Source organism: Leopardus geoffroyi, chromosome D2, assembly GCF_018350155.1.
Source record: "Leopardus geoffroyi isolate Oge1 chromosome D2, O.geoffroyi_Oge1_pat1.0, whole genome shotgun sequence".
In the NCBI taxonomy this organism is placed as follows: domain Eukaryota; kingdom Metazoa; phylum Chordata; class Mammalia; order Carnivora; family Felidae; genus Leopardus; species Leopardus geoffroyi.
Window position 1 is genome coordinate 72221495 of NC_059334.1, and position 18317 is coordinate 72239811.

General features: G+C 39.8%; 1 protein-coding gene across 3 annotated transcripts in view; it reads left to right on the top strand.

Moving 5' to 3' along the window:
- The window catches only part of FHIP2A (FHF complex subunit HOOK interacting protein 2A), a 93213-nt gene extending 75109 nt beyond the window's left edge, over positions 1–18104 (top strand). For all 3 annotated transcript variants that reach the window (XM_045439057.1, XM_045439056.1, XM_045439058.1), the window contains exons 6-17: positions 992–1291; positions 1502–1698; positions 2965–3079; positions 3621–3697; positions 3784–3976; positions 4444–4613; positions 5015–5158; positions 6030–6120; positions 9150–9293; positions 13784–13924; positions 14566–14669; positions 14767–18104. In XM_045439057.1, the coding sequence (XP_045295013.1) occupies positions 992–1291; positions 1502–1698; positions 2965–3079; positions 3621–3697; positions 3784–3976; positions 4444–4613; positions 5015–5158; positions 6030–6120; positions 9150–9293; positions 13784–13924; positions 14566–14669; positions 14767–14872 (1782 nt within the window). In that variant the 3' untranslated portion in view covers positions 14873–18104. The remainder of the gene's footprint in view (positions 1–991; positions 1292–1501; positions 1699–2964; positions 3080–3620; positions 3698–3783; positions 3977–4443; positions 4614–5014; positions 5159–6029; positions 6121–9149; positions 9294–13783; positions 13925–14565; positions 14670–14766) is intronic.
- The last annotated feature ends 213 nt before the right edge of the window (positions 18105–18317 follow it).

Consider the following 18317-nt stretch of genomic DNA (forward strand, 5'->3'; position numbering starts at 1 on the left):
GGGCCGACATGTCCAGTAAATCTGTTTCCATCAAGAACACTAAAAGAGGGGCACCTGGGTGGCTCAGTCAGTTAAGCGCCTGACTCTTGACTTCAGCTCAGGTCAGGATCTCACAGCCCATGGGATCGAGTTCTGGTGTCGGGCTCCATGCTGACAGCACAGAGTCTACTTGAGATTCTCTCTCTCTCCCTCTCTCTCTCTCTCTCTTTCAAAATAAATAATGTTAAAAAAAAAAAAAAGTCCTGAGAATATTGAGTCCTTTTTCTAAAGTAAACATAGGAAACAAAGGAAAACATAGAAAAATCATCTTAGAAAACCAGTCTTAAAAGAATCAATGTGGAGGCTATGTATTTTCAGTAACCCAGTGAGGAGGAAACATTTAATTGCAATTGAAAACTCCTGAATCTTCTTTTTTCCCCCCACTAACATGAGTTGTTTGTAGCAGTAATCAAATAGTTATCACTAGTACTGTTCATTGCTGTGGTCATGGTACATTCTGCAGTTAGTGTGAAAAGTGTTCTAGATGCCTCCGCAATTTAAAAATATTTAGGGGTGCTTGGGTGGTGCAGTCAGTTGGGCGTCCAACTTCGGCTCAGGTCATGATCTCACAGCTGGTGGGTTCGAGCCTCACGTCCGGCTCTGCGCTGACAGCGCGGAGCCTGGAGTCTGCTTCAGATTCTGTGTCTCCCTTTCTCTCTGCCCCCGCCCAGCTCGCCCTCTGTCTCTCTCTCTCATAAATAAATAAACATTAAAAAAAATCTAAAATAAGTAAGTAAAATAAAATATTTAAAACACAGTTTGTTGAAGTCCGAGTATTTTCATTTGTTCTAACACTTCTGTCTGTTGCTACGTTGGCTAGACTTTATGTTAATTATAGAATTGTAATTCTATAGAATTATAGAATGTTAATTACAGAAAAACCAATAAAAATGTGACTTCTGTTTTATAAGCGTTTTGAAAGGAATCTTACAGAACATGTATTCTCTTTCAGAATAAGTTGAAATCACTGGCTTCCAAAGGAACACCAGATGTAATTTCAGAAGACACATCGAAAGGTCAAGGTCAGGATTCCTTGTCAACAGACACGGGACAGTCGTGTCAGCCAGAGGAACTGTCTGGTGCCACGGGGCTGGAGCACGCAGAGTTAGATGATGAGCCTCCTCACCAGCTAGATGACCTGTCCACGAGCCTGGATAATCTCACCGTCACCTCACTGCCGGAGGCCACCGTCATTCGTCCCAACCAGGATTACAACTTAGTGAATTCCCTGTTAAATCTTACTAGAAGTCCCGTGAGTCTCCTTTACTCTTCCCCCCACCCCCCGCCCCACATCCTGATCACAGTTACATGCATTTGAAATAGAAAAAATATATATATACATATATATAGATCCTTATTTTCGTGTAAAACATGAAATCTATTTAAGTTGAATTTTTTCCAGGCAACTTGCTTCACATACATCTAATTCAAAACTTGAAGGGGTGTGTGTTCTTCCCATCAGGATGGCCGAATAGCTGTGAAAGCCTGCGAGGGCTTGATGTTGTTAGTAAGTCTGCCGGAGCCTGCGGCCGCCAGGTGCCTCACACAGAGCACTTGCTTGTGCGAACTGCTGACCGACAGACTCGCCTCGCTGTACAAGGCCCTACCTCAGTCAGTGGATCCGCTAGATATCGAGACCGTGGAGGCAATTAACTGGGGGTGAGCACTGTTACTTGTGTTTCCCCCTAGACGTGGCTTCTTCCACCTACACTTTTAAGTTCACTTCTGTTTGCAGTGACATAAACGTTTAGTTTTGGAAAGAGGGACATTACTTGCGATCATTAAATGGGATTATGTTCGGAGACCCGTTTTAAATTTGTTACCAATCAGGAATGCGTTGGTATGGGAACAATACAGCTGCCGCGTAGTTATTTTTCCATTGTACTGATCAATGAAGACCTTAATTACGTTAAAACCAATAACTGTATCTGATTTTTTTTTTCCCTCCGAAAGACAGAACATCCTTTTATAAATACTTGCTGCAGCCTCTAGGGGAGTCTCATGTTTGGTGTATATGGACTCTCTCCTCCTCCCTTATTTTTTTACCCCCTTTACTCGTCTTTCGGGGCTCCCCCTGATTCTCATTGTTAGATGTGATTATCACAGAACATTTATAAGTTTATAAAGCAGCATGAGGAAAATTGCCCCTAATCCCATCATCTATAAGCAGCCTGATATTTTAGTATAATAACCTGTTATAATTTTTCTGTGTATTTTTAAGTCTTCCTTGGTTTTTACCTGTCTTTTTTTTCACTTTTTAAAATATTTATTTGAGAGAGAGAGAGAGAGCAAGTGTGAGCAAGGTAGGGGCAGAGGGAGAGGGCAAGAGAATCCCAAGCAGGCTCCATACTCAGCTGACCCCCACGTGGGCCTCCATCCTGTGACCCTGGGGCCATGACCATAGCTGAAATCAAAAATTGGGACGCTCAATAAACTGAGCTACCCAGACCCCCCTACTTGTCTTTTCCCCCTGATATTCTGCCAACATCCGTAGGGCAGACCCATGGGTTTACCTTACTACTGTGTTGCAAGGCAGGAAGAGAAGCAGGCTGCTTGTTTCTTTTTGCACACCTTCCTTTACCTTCCTTTTCTTCCATCCCAGCGGCTGAGAACCTCAGACACTTCATTCCTGCCACTTGGTCATATTTATGGCAGAAGCATGAGGAGCTGTCTGTGTGTTTTTTTCCTCCACAGCTGCGTTCTTGTTAGTCTCTCTGTTTCCACTTAATGAGTGAAATTATTTACAACTTTTGATTTAAAAGGTTTTCTTTTCCCCTTGGCTTTCTTTAGTCATCCGGCGTTGCCTGTGTAAATATATCTTACTGTGTAAGTTCATTCACATACCTTCATCTTTCCATATGTACTGAACTGGATGAATGCTTTCAGATAACTTTGGACTAAGCATTTCTCTCCCATGTCCTACAGCTTGGACTCATACAGTCATAAAGAAGATGCTTCAGCATTTCCAGGAAAACGAGCCTTAATTTCATTTCTTTCCTGGTTTGATTATTGTGATCAACTCATAAAGGAAGCACAAAAGGTGTGAATTTTTTTGTTATTTATTGATAATTTTTAAATGTGAATGTCTATTAAGTCAAATTTCCTCAGTTTCTATCCCCAAATATATCTTAATTATCTTAGGATAGCACAGTAAAATAAATACAAACAAATAAACCAAAAAACATGTGCGTGTGTGTGTGTGTGTGTGTTGCAACTCTGGAATAAATCACAGCTCAAGCTCTGACCTTATATGTCTTTAAGTATTACAATGGAAAGCTTCATGAGGTGACATCGACCTCTCACCATTTCACCTCCTTGGGGAGATGTTAATACTGTAATGTGATTGGGATAATATTTTTGTCCTATCTGTCTTGTTCTTGGAAATGTAGATGAAATGTAAAGGACCAAGTAGCTAACATCTAACCCAGGTTTATGTGCCATCAACAAGATGGTCAATAGGCAAGTTTGTTTTTTCCACATTAATTCAGATGGCGGGTGCAGACTGGCTTGTCAGTGTTACAGATTAATCTCTCTTTTCCATGAAAACAAAAGAAGATAATGATGCTCCTCCTATATTCTAGACTGCTGCTGTTGCTCTTGCCAAAGCTGTTCATGAAAGATTTTTTATTGGCGTTATGGAACCTCAGTTGATGCAAACGTGAGTGGCCCTTTTCCATTAAAAAAAGAAAACGTTGCTATGTTCATGTTATTTTTGCCCACTAATTACCTGTTTGTTATGCCCAGTTCTGAGATGGGTATTCTGACATCAACTGCCCTGCTCCATCGCATTGTTCGGCAAGTAACCTCTGACGTGTTGCTTCAAGAAATGGTGTTTTTTATCCTTGGAGAACAGAGGGAACCAGAAACTCTGGCCGAAATTAGCAGACACCCTTTAAGACATAGGTTAATAGAACATTGTGATCACATATCTGATGAGGTATGCTATGTAATGATTTACAATTGGACTTCCATTCTTGGAAATATGACTTTAATGTACTTGTGATGCTTTGAGTGCAGCCTCTTCACGTGGCTTTAAAAATTGAAAGCATGCGGGGCGCCTGGGTGGCTCAGTGGGTTAATCTTGGTTTTGGCTCAGGTCACGATCTCGCGGTTTGTGAGTTCGAGCTCTGCATCAGGCTCTGTGCTAACAGTGCAGAGCCTGCTTTATATCCTCTCTCTCTCTCTCTCTCTCTCTGTCTCTCTGTCTCTCTGTCTCTCTCTCTCTCCCTCTGCCCTTCCCTGGCTCGTGCGCTCTCGCTCTCTCTCAAAATAAATACATAAACTTCAAAAAATGATTTAAAAATACACCAGTAAATAAAAATTGAAAGCATGACTCACAGGATGGCAAGAAGAATAATGTATTTAGACATACTTCTCAGCCTTTCTTATCATCTTTGGTTTCAGATAAGCATAATGACATTAAGAATGTTCGAACATCTCTTACAAAAACCCAATGAGCACATTCTTTACAACTTGGTCCTAAGGAACCTAGAAGAAAGAAATTATACTGAATATAAGCCTGTGTGTCCCGAAGATAAAGATGTGGTGGAAAACGGATTGATAGCAGGAGCCGTGTAAGTTCCCATCTGACTCTGCAAGTTCAGCATCTTATATTGAATCGCAATTTTCTCTCTCCTCCTTCTCTCCCTTATTCATAAAAAAAAAAAAAAAAAAAACAAAACAAACAAACAAAAAAACCTCTTACCGTTCACAAGATTTTCAAAAATAAAGTTTAGATGCCATGATAGCACCATCCCTTTAAGTCACAAGTGGTATTCATTAAACCTAACAAAATCAACGCATTCTTAAGTTTGATGTGCATGTAAGATACTAATATCCCTATAAAATGTAATTGTTTTACTGGTAAAGTTATGTAATGTTTTCTAAGACATTAGAAAAGAGAATGGTAGACAATCTTCTGGTTTAGAAAATGTACTAAAATTTCGTCTTTTTTTTTTTTTTAAATTAAACGTAGAGATCTCGAAGAAGACCCGTTATTTACTGACATTTCACCAGATAACACTCTTTCAAATCAAGAGTGGCTTAGTTCTTCACCTCCTGCTACTCCAGACCACCCCAAAAATGATGGGAAAACCGAAGTCCATAAAATTGTAAATAGGTGAGTTGCCATGTAAATGTGACTTACATCTCTTTTGCTTGGTTTTATAACCTATGATAGCTCTGTTCTAAGGTTGTTCTAGTGATATATTGTGAATTCAGTTTTCCCTTCTTTTATCTGAAGATTATATCAGCTTTTTGTCATGTTTATGTAGCAAGTGACAGCCTACGGGCAACAGTCAATAGCAGAAGAGAAGAGCTGTCTGAATATAGAGACAAAAACAATAGTGGTTAAGTAAACCTTCAGAGTACCCTACTCTGTTTTAATAACAATCATTGTAAGTAATTCCCAGTTGGAACAACAGGGGGAATTTCCGGTTTGACAGATTGTGCTTAGTACACGTGTACTGACCTACACTAAGCGTAGGACTCTACCTTTTTGGTAACTGTGGTTTTTACTTTTTTTTTAAGTGCGCTTTCTGTGGCGATGTTCTCTTTCTGCCTTTGCAGTGCTGTCACTGCTATGCCTGGTTCTGGCAGGTGACTTTAGAGAGATTGCCTGTGGCTCAAGATGTAAAATTAGGGTGCATAAAAATCTTCGGTTCAATCAATTACTTCGAAGCCGGTTTCCTGAGATGAGCAGATAACGGCGGTCTCTCATTGTGCTGTAATGTAGAAAGAAGTTGTCGTCTTAGGCTTCCTTCTACTTTAAGTGAAATGAGTGATTTTTAAATAAAACCTTTGAGATAATGAAAGCATAATCAGTAAAACCGATTCAAGATTAAGTACTCATGCCTATGTCATTTTGTTTTTCGGGTTTCCATTTGCATCAGTGTTTGGCTCAACTGAAGATATCACTCGATAGTTTAAGACATAAAGATATTGAATTGTCAGAGTATTTATGTTACTGCTTGTGGCTTTTTTCGTTGAAGTTTTCTCTGTCTGGTACCCGATGAAGCAAAATCATCCTACCATGTCGAGGGCACTGGATATGACACCTACCTCCGAGATGCTCATAGGCAGGTAAGTGAGGTAGTTATTTTTGGACATGAAATCTAGTAAGAGTCTACATACACACCTTGTCCTGTTACCCACAGTCATTTCTCCAGAGGTTTCCCTTTCTCTGCAAGACCTGAACTCCCTCTGCGACATTAACTTCCGGCAGGTGACCTTACTATGCCTTTTACTCACTGTGTCTCAGTCCCAAGATTTCTTTCTTTATGTTTGCTTCCCTCCCCCCCATCCCTCTGCCTTTCCCCCTTTCTCCCTTTCCTGTGTCTCCCTCCCCCTCTGTCCCCACCCTTCTCTTTCTCTCCCCCCCCGTCCCCACCCTTCTCTTTCTCTCCCCCCTTTCCCCTTCCCCTATGTCTTCCTCCCCCCACTTTCCCCTTCTCCTGTGTCTTTCTCTCCCCCCCACTTTCCCCTTCCCCTCTATCTCTCACCCCTCCTTCCTTTTCTTTTCTTTCTTTCTATACTTCAAATTGTATCTCCCCCCAGTCCTCTTCCCTGCTGATCCAAAACATAACTTTTAAATGTTTCTATCTACCACCCACCCTTGCTCTCAATCCACAGGCACTGCCCTGGCCCCCTCTCCACCTCTGTTCTCACCCACACCGTTATTTATTTACAAGTGCCCACCCCCTCATGCCCTGCCCCTGCGCGGGATTTCTCTGCCTGTCTGGAAGGACCCTCTCAGAGGTCATCTGTGAAGAAGTGAACTAAACAGCCTTCTGTCAGTCTTCTTCCCTCTCTAGCATTTCACAGAATTCCCGGTTTTGAAAAGTCTCAAGTCAGAACAATGCACATTTAATTTTCATTTAAATCCTTGAGATTGAAGTGTGCTGTTATGTATAATTAATTTGCATGCACCTATAGTTAATTCACAGTACTTTAAGCCTGAATGCAAGTTCACATTACTGCTTGAGTAACTAGAGTAATTCTGTAGCTAGTGATGTGGAGAACAAAGGCAAAAGAAATACAGAAAAAAAAGTAAACTCCCTTACTAGCCCATCGGCAAGTCCCTGAGACAGGCAGAGTGACCTTCCTCTAGGAACCCAGCTGCCTCGATGTTGACCCTTTGCTAGGGGCAAAAGGCGGTCTCAGCTTAACATCATCCCAACCTCCAGGATCCTGTAAGTCTTCTATAAAAATCCTTGTAGAAACTTCCTTTATCCCTGCCCCCCAAGAATATATGTTAGCAATCATCCTCCAAACATATGGCCCGCTAATATATATCTGAAGGGTCTCATGACTAAACTTTTACTCTTAGGCAGTAGTAAATGACCTTTTCCTAACAACAGCTAGCCCCCTCAAGGTCCTGGAAACCTTGCTTCCAAATTCCTTAGAGACTTAATGCTGTCCCTGACCCCCTCCCAACTTGAAAGTATAGAATCAGTCACTCCTCACAACCCCAGTGCAGTCTTTCTGCCCACAGGTCCTGTCCCCATGCGTTAATAAAACCACCTCTTTGTACCAAAGATGCCTCAAGAATTCTTCTTGACTGTTTGCTCCTGAACCCCAATATTTCACATCAAGCTAGCACTTTCATGAACGAGAAAGTGAAGGCAATACAATAGTGGTCCCAATCTCGGTAGTATCCCCTGGAAGTTTAAACTGCTTTTATTCTTTCTGTGAAGTTTCATTTCCATTTTCTACAAATGCACTTATTAGGATTATTTCAGAAGTGCTAGAAAACAGACAAGAGAGATAAACAGTTTTTAAACTATTGCTGTCTAGGTCAGAATTTCAGATATGTTAATGGAAAAATGCTTAATTAAATGTTGGTGAGTGGTTAAGGATAGAAAATGGTCTGTTGAAAGCCAAATCAGTTAAAACTCACAATATACTGAAGAAGCTGGCTTTTTGGTGGTTTTAAATATGTTTTTCTTTTAAAAATCAAAGTTAGTGCTTCATGGTGAGGACATGTTTTGTTTCAAATTCAGGTAATTTCCAAACTAGAGAGGTCAAAGTAATGTCGCTTTATTGAATAAGGAGAATCTGAAAAGTGAAAGAATGGGGAAGGAAACTATGCTCTCAATGTCTTTTGTTTAAACTTAAGTAAATTGTATATTGGGGAAGACTTTTCAAATTTATTTTTATTATGTGAGATCTTATGCTTATGAAAATCCATGTTGTTTATCCCAGTGGTAAACTGAGGAGTGAAGGGCCAGTTCCTTATTATTTCCAGCCTATTTACCAACACTTTGGTAAAAAGGTGAAAAGAAAAAACATAAACTACCAGCCCTGATTATTTTATGTTCCACAGACATAACAGTTACTCAGTTAAATGCAATAAAGGTTTTTGGTTTTTTTTTTTTTTAATTTTTCTTAATGTTTATTTATTTTTGAGAGACAGACACAGAAGGTGAGGGGGGGAGGGGCAGAGAGAGAGGGAGACACAGAATCCGAAGCAGGTTCCAGGCTCTGAGCTGTCCGCCCGGCGCCGGGCTCTAACCCACGAGCTGGGAGATAATGACCTTAGCTGAAGTCAGATGCATAACCGACTGAGCCACCCAGGCGCCCCCAATAAAGGTGTCTAAATGCTTACTCTGGGTTTTGAGCTCCTTTTCACTGCGAGGGTAGCAAACCATTTGCGGAGCACGCTCCACGCAGCACTGATGTGTCCTGTGACAGCGCGCCCCCTGTAGGTGCGCCATGGGAAAGCCAAGCCTGCCTTCTCCGATAACGTACATCTGTTCATCCGTTTGCGTGCAACGTTTCCAAATCAATTTGAAAATGTGGCTAGGACTTACTTTGCTTTTTAAATATTCTCTAAATCTGTGATTAAAAATAAGTAAAGAGTTACGTTCCTCTAAAGGAAAACACATGCTATTTATTCATCAGCATATGTTGGTACAGGTGTTATAGTCTTACCTGTGCTTCTAGTGAGGGTGTTGTTACCCAAGTCATCTCTCCCTCCCTCTCCCACGGGTGCCTCACAGGGAACGCTGGGCACGCAGGTGGATATTTACATGCCTCTGTGAGGAAATACTTTCTGTTTAATCTCCATTTGTTTCGGTTTGTTCTTTAATGATGCAAATGCTTTTCCCTAGTTCCGGGACTACTGTGCTATCTGCTTAAGATGGGAGTGGCCTGGGTCTCCAAAAGCATTGGAAAAGTGCAATTTAGAAGCTACTTTCTTTGAAGGTCATTTTTTGAAAGTTTTATTTGACAGAATGGGAAGAATTCTCGATCAGGTAATAAGCTTTAAAATATTAATTGTCATATTGTTTTGTTACTATTCACCATGGATTCATCTCTAGTCTTAGTTTAGATCTTTAATAAAGTCGTTCTGTTTTCGTGAAGCTCAGCTGGCAACAACCAGTGCGTTTCTGATGCATTTGTTATGTTCAAAGCCTTCATTTGGCCTGACGGCTGTTGTCAAATTCTATATTTCCCTTCTCATTATAGGCTGTTGTCTTAATATCCTTAACACATTTTGGAGGTGATTAGAGTGCTTTCCTTTTGCGATGAACTTAGAAAGCCTTTTAGTATAGTTAGTACAGATACAGATTGAGTCAACCTTCAATTCAGAAGACCTTAAATGTCATTTCAAATTGAATCTCCAGCACTCTGGTCTCATTAAAATTACAGAACAATATTAGATGAATCCGCGTCTTCAGACAAAGGACTTAGGAATAAGACTCATTTTCAGAAGGGGGAGGTGAAATAAAAAAGGTAAATTTACTTATTCCAAGGTAGAAAAAAAATTACCATCCTCTGGTCTGTTGCTCTGTGTGTCTCACTGACAGCCAGGAGAAATGAATTTGGGATTACGGAACCCCTCCCTCCCTCCCTCCCTCCCTCCCTCCTTGAAAAATGAACAAAGTGAGGATGCAGCTTTGAAATGCCTTACACTCTGGGATGTACACTTGAAATAAAACCACCTGGCCTGGTACTTGCCTTAACACAGAAATTGACTTCACCAACTTGGAACTAATTTAAAATTGTATATTAAAGTAGTTGTTCTTTTTCAGCATTTTAGTTAAATATTTATGTGAGCAGAGGGAGTTAATAAAAGAAATTTACTCCATAGGCAGGCTGTCCTCAATAACCAGAAAGCCAAATAAAGAAATTATAATTTAAGAAGTATTTCACTGGGTTCCACTTCAGACAGGACTGTTTCTGGTAGTAATCAGTAAAGAGATAGAGTAAGTCCTTTTTTCTTTTAACCTCTTAATAGCAAGTGCTGTATTTCTCGGGTTTGGTGGGTCGGTTGTTCAGTCCAGATCTGGTGGGTGTGCTGTTTGCATGATGGCTGCGTAAGCCTCCTGGGTAGCAAGCAGGGTTTATCAGTTCGTTGTGGTGTTTGAGCTGGTTTGCTAGGCTTTCTCCGGATCTTGGGTATTTTTCCCTTTAGTTTGCAGAGTGCCGATATAAAAGGGTATTCGGAGACAAAATATCCTGAAATGCTGCAGAGTTTTTCTTATTTCAGCGGGTCGCACATCACGGTGCAGAACCGGTTCATCCACCCTGTCTCCACCATTCTTCCGTAACCCTGAATGATAGGCAGGACAGACTTCTGCTCGAATTTTGTCAGGGAGGAATCCCTAGTTTCAGTTTGTGTGACTTAAGCTCGTACGCTGCGGGGCACAGCCTCAAGCCTTTTGTCTTTAAACGCGTGGTTTTTCCAAGCCTTTTTTGGTAAGAACATGATGCAGTCAGATCTCAGAGATAATCATGAGCCCCGGCGTGCCAAGCGTGCTTGGTTTCGTTTCATTTTCTTTCTTTTCTGAATGTGTTTTTGCTGAGGGTGATGTTTGCTTGTAGTTTTCTTAGTGTACATCTCTGCTAGGGCGGGGCTCACCAGTCTGGGATTAAACATTGACTGCAGCTAATTCGTAAAGTAGCTAGTTTCTGCATGTTCAATTACACTCAAGTATTGTTGGTACTATTGTGTTGTCACAACGTTAATTTTTAAAAAGTACTCTATAACACATTTAGTATCGTTTGTGATGATTTTATAAAGATAGCAAAATGCCGAGGTCCATGAGCGGAGCGTAAAGAACACCCGAATGTAGGGAGGCTCAGCTTCTCTCTGCCCTGACAGGGAAGGGTTTCGTCTTGGGTAACTGAGCCACGTGTCACACTTCCTTCTTCTAAGGTGAAGCTGGTGTTATTTGCCATCACCTCCTACTTAGATTTGCTTGTAAAAACTGAATGAAAAAAACAATTTAATACTTTAAAAAATACAAAGCCTTGTTAAATACACGAGCTTTTAGAAGTTTCAGAAGCTATTAAATTATTGAGATAGAGGCTGCCTGGGTGGCTCAGTCGGCTGAGTGTCCAACTCTTGATTTCAGCTCAGATCGTGATCTCACGGTTCTAAAGATGGGACCCAAGCTCAGTCTCAGGGCAGAACCTGCTTGCAATTCTCTCTCCCTCTCTCTGTGCCACTGCCCCACTCATGCCCACTCCTTCATGCTCGCTCTCTCAAAATAAATAAGTAAACTTTAAAAATAAAGAGAAGTAAAAATTTAAATAAGAAAACTTTAAACTTGACTAAACAGTATTGTTTTGGTTGTCGGTAAATTTTGCCTTTTATTTTTTTAATTTTATTTAAGTTAAAATTATTTAATTTTAATTTTTAAAAGTTTATTTATTTATTTCGAAGGAGAGAGTGTGAGCAGAGGTGGGGCAGAGAGAGAGAGGGAGAGAGAGAATCCCAAGCAGACTCCACACTCCACGCAGAGCCCCACGTACGGCCCGACTTGGGGCTTGATCTCCCGACCTCAGCCAATATCAGGAATTGGATGCTTAACCGACTGACCCACCTAGGCGCCCCAGTTTATCCTTTTAGTAGAAGGGTTGAGACTGAGTTTGCTGGTAACCTCAGTATGCCGCCTTTCTGTCTTTTTTCTTTTTTTGTCATCAGTATGCTTTTAAGTCCAAAGTGTATCGTCCTAAAATTCCAGCTTTGTATGTAATGTGAGCGCAAAGATGCACCAAGCCCATTTGACCTTTCAGAAAAATCTGGCCAGCTTTCATTTCAGGTGAATGCTGTACAAAGTAGAAAAGAGGTCCAGAATAGGTATAAACACTTCTACTAACCCAAAAAAGGGATATTTGTATTAAAGAAAAAAGGCCAACTTGTTTTAAAGTTATTACCATTGTGAAGTAGAGACCATTTCAGAGGTAAGTTTCTATGTAGCTGAGATTTGTTTTCATTTTCACGTTAAAATATAATCTCAGTCAGCCTTAAACGTCTTAAACAACGTAGGACATAGGTTCTTGTTCAAACAAAGCTAAAAACCAAAGTAACACCTTATGAAGAAAATACAAAGTTTAAGTGGCAATTTCTATCCTTGCCGAAAGCCAAATTTTGACTTATTTATTTAAGCTCCTATAAATGGAAGAATTTGTGACCTAAAAACCTGAACTACCTGAAACAAGTCACATCCCAAACTGTACTTAGGTTGTATTTTAAGGGATTTTGTTCACATGCTTTACAAATGCATTCTTCTAAGGATTTGCAAAAATGTTTCTTTTGTGCCTCAAACACAATTTAATGGGAGTTCATTGTTCCTTATGAATTGAGTCCTGGAGGCTGTTCTGTTGCAGATATGATCAAGTCGGAGAATATGCTTTCCAAACTCCCTTTCCGTAGGAATTGTATCTCCCTTCATTTATCTTGCTTGAGGACCAATTGTGAATAAGAGAGACTTAGGGATAGTTTTCTGCCCTTTCAAAAAATCCATGTTCGTGAATCTCGTGTTTAAAAACAAAAATGGTACAGTTGGACTCACAACACAAGACTTGAGGTCTTTTTTCACGTGAAGGCACTTTGCTGTCTTCTGGCACTATGCCCTCACATTTGTTGTCCTCCGAATGCCAGATGTTCCCTTCTTAGTTGGTGTTCGTTGTGTCAGGCGCTTAGCGTCCTCTCAGTGAATGGGAGCGAAACAGGCAGAGTCCATGGTTAACATTCACTCGTCCTGAATCCCTTTTCCTTTCCCCGGGCTTGGCGTGTGTCCCTCGCTCGCCCCCAGCCCTCCCACGGAAGCCAGTTTTGTCTCAGCCACTCAGTTTCCTTTGGCTGCCTAGAAGGAAACTGGAAGGAGCAAGATTTCTGTTGAAAGTTCTAGAGACGGTAACAGCAACCGGTTTTGTACAGTGTGCCCTTTTCTTTGATTTTGATGCACTTTGTAAAGCACCTCCAAGCCATTTTCTATGAGGAGGAAACAGATTAAAAATTTTAAAAAATCGAATTCAAGTAAAATTGTGATACTACATATAAAAAATGGATGAGGAACTGTACACAGATGTATAATTACTTGGGGAGAGTTAATGCTCTTGTGATAAAGGAGATGATCCTTGTCTGTAATCACTGTTTTGAACCTTCTCATTCACTGTGAGGCTTCTGGTGGTCATTTCTGTCCCCAAATACTTCCCTTCTGCCCAGAAGGTTCTGGGCTGGTGATGCATGTAGCTTTATTTTATTGTGTACAGGCTCTTGATCATGGGTGGTAGTTGAGTAATCTAAAAGATGAAGAGTATCACTTCTAAAATGAGCCTACCGTATTTTAAAAGATCTTAATGACTCTTTTCATTGGAGGGAGGAATAAGATGGGATATTTTCCTTTCTTAAAAAGACCGATTGAAATGGTGAATGAAGTGCTCAGGTATATATACATGTATAAACAATGTCAAATGTCTTTGTTTGTTTTTTTTTTTTACCTCTCCACAGCCATATGATGTAAATTTACAAGTCACTTCCGTGTTATCTAGACTTTCTCTCTTCCCTCATCCACACATACACGAGTACCTTTTGGATCCTTATGTAAACCTTGCTTCGGGCTGTAGATCCCTCTTCTCCGTAATCGTCAGGGTGAGTTCTTAGTTTTGTTATATTCCCTAGGATTGGCAAACCTGTCCACTTAACATCTGGATGATTAATAGACGTGGTCAACATGTCCATTAACATTACTTATCATTGTATGTCATTAGTGTCACATGATGGAAAAGATTTTACATCTGCCGTCTAGAAGTCATTGTTGTACAATGGTGTGTGGAGGAAAAAAGACAGTTTATTCTTTTCAATAATACATGTAACTTTTTTAAAATTAAAAAAAATTTTTTTTAAAGTTTGTTTATTTTGAGAGAGAGAGAGAGAGAGAGCATGAGCCAGGGAGGGGCAGAGAGAGAGAGAATGGGAGAATCCCTAGCTGACTCTGTGCTCTCAGTGCAGAGCCCGACGACGTAGGGCTCAGTCTCACGAACTGAGAGACCATGACCTGAGCCAAAATCAAGAGTCAGATGCTCAACCGACTGAGCCACCCAGGGGCCCCATATGCAACTTTTATATTTTAGGGAACAGATAGGACTCCTTTGCCAAAGATGGTTATGTGAATAGTGAGAGGTGACGTTTTTTATTTAGTAATAGGAAATCGAGTAATAGGCAATTTTTTAATCCTGAAAAACCCTAGGTAGTTGACCTCAAGAACCCAGTTCATTTTGTCTCTGATGCAGGTTGTTGGAGACCTCATGGTTAGAATCCAGCGTATTCAAGACTTTACTCCCAAGCTTCTGTTAGTCAGAAAGCGATTGCTTGGTTTGGAACCTGAAGGCCCTATGTAAGCCAGTGTTTTACATGTTTTTATCTAAAAATTTCACCAAAACTTCAGCGTCTGCTGATACGATTTGATTGCTTGCTTGCTTTCCTTTCCCCAGTATTGACCACATCACATTGCTGGAGGGTGTGATCGTGCTAGAGGAGTTCTGTAAGGAGCTGGCGGCCATCGCATTTGTGAAATACCACGCTTCCTCCACCCCGTAAATAGCATCCTCCAAAGAACAGAGGGAGCAGAACTGCAGTACGCGTTTCATCAAAAAAAAGACTCAGCTGCACCCAGCCGAGAGGATAAAAAAGCCTTTTTAAATGAAGCACTGCTGTAAGTTGGACAGAACCTTTACGAACACGTGGAGTGGACATTCTCAGTAAAATGTTGTATAATGTTGTTTTCATTGGCGTTACCGTGATGGTTCTCTATATAAGATGGCACATCCTTGAATCCAGGATACAATCAAAGGAACTTCAGGAAATAAGCATCTCTAATGCCTGTGTGAAAAGCTGCAAAATTTCTGATGTCACGACTTTGAAGATATTTCTGTTATTTTAATATCCTTTTAGGTAGCAAGGCATTTTGACTCTGGGACTCAAATGCTTCTATTCTTTTGGATTAATAAGTAGCAACAAAACAAAACGAAACAAAACTAATTTTATAACTTTTTAAGGTCAGAATTCTTATCAAACAAAATATGAAAAATAAAAAAACTGTAGATGAGAAAAAATACAATTCAGGAACCATCGAGTGAGTTGAGTTAATATTAGGAGATAAAAATGTGTAGAGCACCATTAACTTTCCTCAGCTTTTCTAAGAATAACAATTTAATATGATGAAGAAATTCTTGATTAATATAATATATATATTTTTTAAAGAAACGTTCTTTTACTCTTTTGTGCACATAGCCATGTTAGCGATTGATTTTCACGTATGGGTCCCAGTGTATTTAAACCGTGTCATTTTTGCAACAATGTTGAATTTGTGCTCACCATTGGTAATGTTTGCTAAAATAGTATTTTTTAGGCTAATTAACATACATTGGGTTGAGAACTTTTTTTTTTCCTTCTATCTATCCCTCTCTGAAAGTTGCTTTATAAAATTGCTTTGTAATTTGATTTCTTATTGAACTACATAGGTGGGAACTGACTGATAACTCTTAGGCAGCAATCAAAATGCCAGTGGCCTCCTCAGTGTTTACATTTATTTTTTCATTTTGTTCAGTCTTTCGCTTTAAATGATTCTAAAGAGATTTCAAAAGAAAACCAGCGTGTCCTGTTTACATGTTAAAGAATTTGGGTAAATTGGGTATATATGAAGGACCAGTTCAGTAAGGCTGCGCTGTGCACAGCATGCTTATACTTGATTTACAAAATGGTGTTTGCTAATCCGCTTTCTGTTCTTTTAAGTGATGCTTATCACTCAAATACGGCTTTTAATTTCCTCTTCTTGCTCTCCTCCTCCTCTTCCTGAAATGTTAAGCAGCAGCACTTTGCTCTTTATCTTTCTATTTACTGATACTTTGAGGGAGTGGACTGTCAGGCTTCCCAGCCTGGAAGGAGCTGTCCCTGCCCCTTGTAACAAGTTGTTTTATGGAGCACGTTTGCATACATAACATCACGTGGCATGTGCATCCAAGCATGTTTTACGCCTACTGCTAATTTTGTTGTATTTGTGTTTCTGATTTATTTTCTAGTTAGTTTTGGCTATTTATTAAGAGCAGAATATCAAAAGATTACGAATATTCTTGGCTCTAGAATGCTTACCCCTGTTAAACCGAGAAGACGACATTTCTAATTTAATGCAGATCTTTGTTAACTCAGTCTAAGCACATTTATTAAGCAAAACAAGGAAAAGCAAAAGTGGGAGATAGTCACTTTGTGCATGATTTTCTTCAAATGATTTTTTAATGATGGGAAAGCGTTGTTCAGTTCCCTGTGTTTATTGATCAGCCCCCGCGAAGGAACACTGCAGCATCTCTGTTTTTAGACATAGTTGTAGTCTACTTTGATGTAGGTTTATTGAAAATAAGGCATGAAGAGATACGAGATATTTCTTGATGTTTTCATAGTGTTCAGTGGATGTAATAGCGATGCTATTACCTCTAAAGCCAAATACTACTTTATTCTTGATTTCACAATGGGACCTTATAGCGAATATATGACACCAAGCTCAGAAAAGCTTTAACTCGTGTGTGTGTGTTGCTTCTTAAAACATAATTGTTTTCCTAAGTTATTGTAATGATTTTGATCTGTAGTCAGCTAAAGCTTAAGGTGTAAGTTGTCTCTCTCCTAAGTTTCTTTTCCTTCTTTCTTCTTGGTATTTAGTTCAGACAGACCTCGAGCCAGCCAGTTCTCCCAAGGAGCTGGATTTGTCAGTGAAACAATGTGCTACGTTCCTAGTCTTTTTCGTACTGCCTTGTGGAAGCCAAATATCTCTGTTACTCAGTGCTTGCAAACCAGTGACTCAAATGCACTGTGCTGGGTGGAAAGTACCACCTTCACAGCCGATCGCCGTAGCAGGTTCCAAGCCGAACATTAGCCTTGCTTCGTATCAATAGAAATGGGTGTGCACATTTTCTTTTAAGCTTCTAACAGGAGAGTCTTTGATTTCATTTTTAGTAATGAGCCACATTCTTTACTTGATAGAACTCAGATTTGTCCTTAGGCAGTTATCACGTAGTACTCCCATTATAACTCTGTAACGTTTTCATAATGTATCTGTCTGTGCAATATGGAAGCTGTGAGAGGGTTCATAGCTCTTTGGTTTAATTGTACATTATGTGTGTGTACATGTGTACATATATATATATGTGTGTGTGTATATATATATATATGTGTATATATATATATATATATATAAAAGGACCAAATCCTTAGCTTGCTTACACTGTTGCTAGTGTAAAGATTGTTACACTTCATTTTACAGGGCACAAATTATGGAATTACTTTGTAATTCAGGGTGACATATTTCCATAAATTATTGCATTAATGTATAACTACCATTTAATTATGAAGTTCACAGGCATTGACAAGTTGCAGTGAAGTGAAAAAACAACAAGTTATATGGTAGTTATATTTTGGGTTTTACAATTAATCAAAATATGCATGTCATTGAGACACTCGATGTGTTAAAACATGATAGATAATCATATTTCTGGGCCCTGTAAAAATAGTGTTACTGTAATGCTCTGTTTGGCCTCCTGCCTTGTTTACATTAAACAAAGGATATTTGGTAAATTTTTCTATCAAACATTGTGTAGGTTACTGACAGTGTTACCATGGCCTGGAATTCTTGGGCCACCTATGAAGAAAAAGTCTTCAGATGGTGATCGTGTACCTACTATCTCTTCAAAAGGAGGTTGTGATCAAGTTCAACTTTTTGTGCTGATGATGCATGCAGGACTAAGAGGGATAATCTAAAAATAAATAATGTAATTTAAGCAAAGTGTCTTATATTTTTATAGAATTCTAATTGAAAACATTTTATTCACTGATAAGTCTGAAACAATCACTCGTAACACACAAAAGGATATGACACATCTTGGGGCGCCTGGCTGGCTAAATCAGTGGAGGATGTGACTCTCAATCTCAAGGTGACGAGTTCAAGCCCCACACTGGGCGTAGAGCTCTCTTAGGCAAGCGCGCGTGCACGCACACA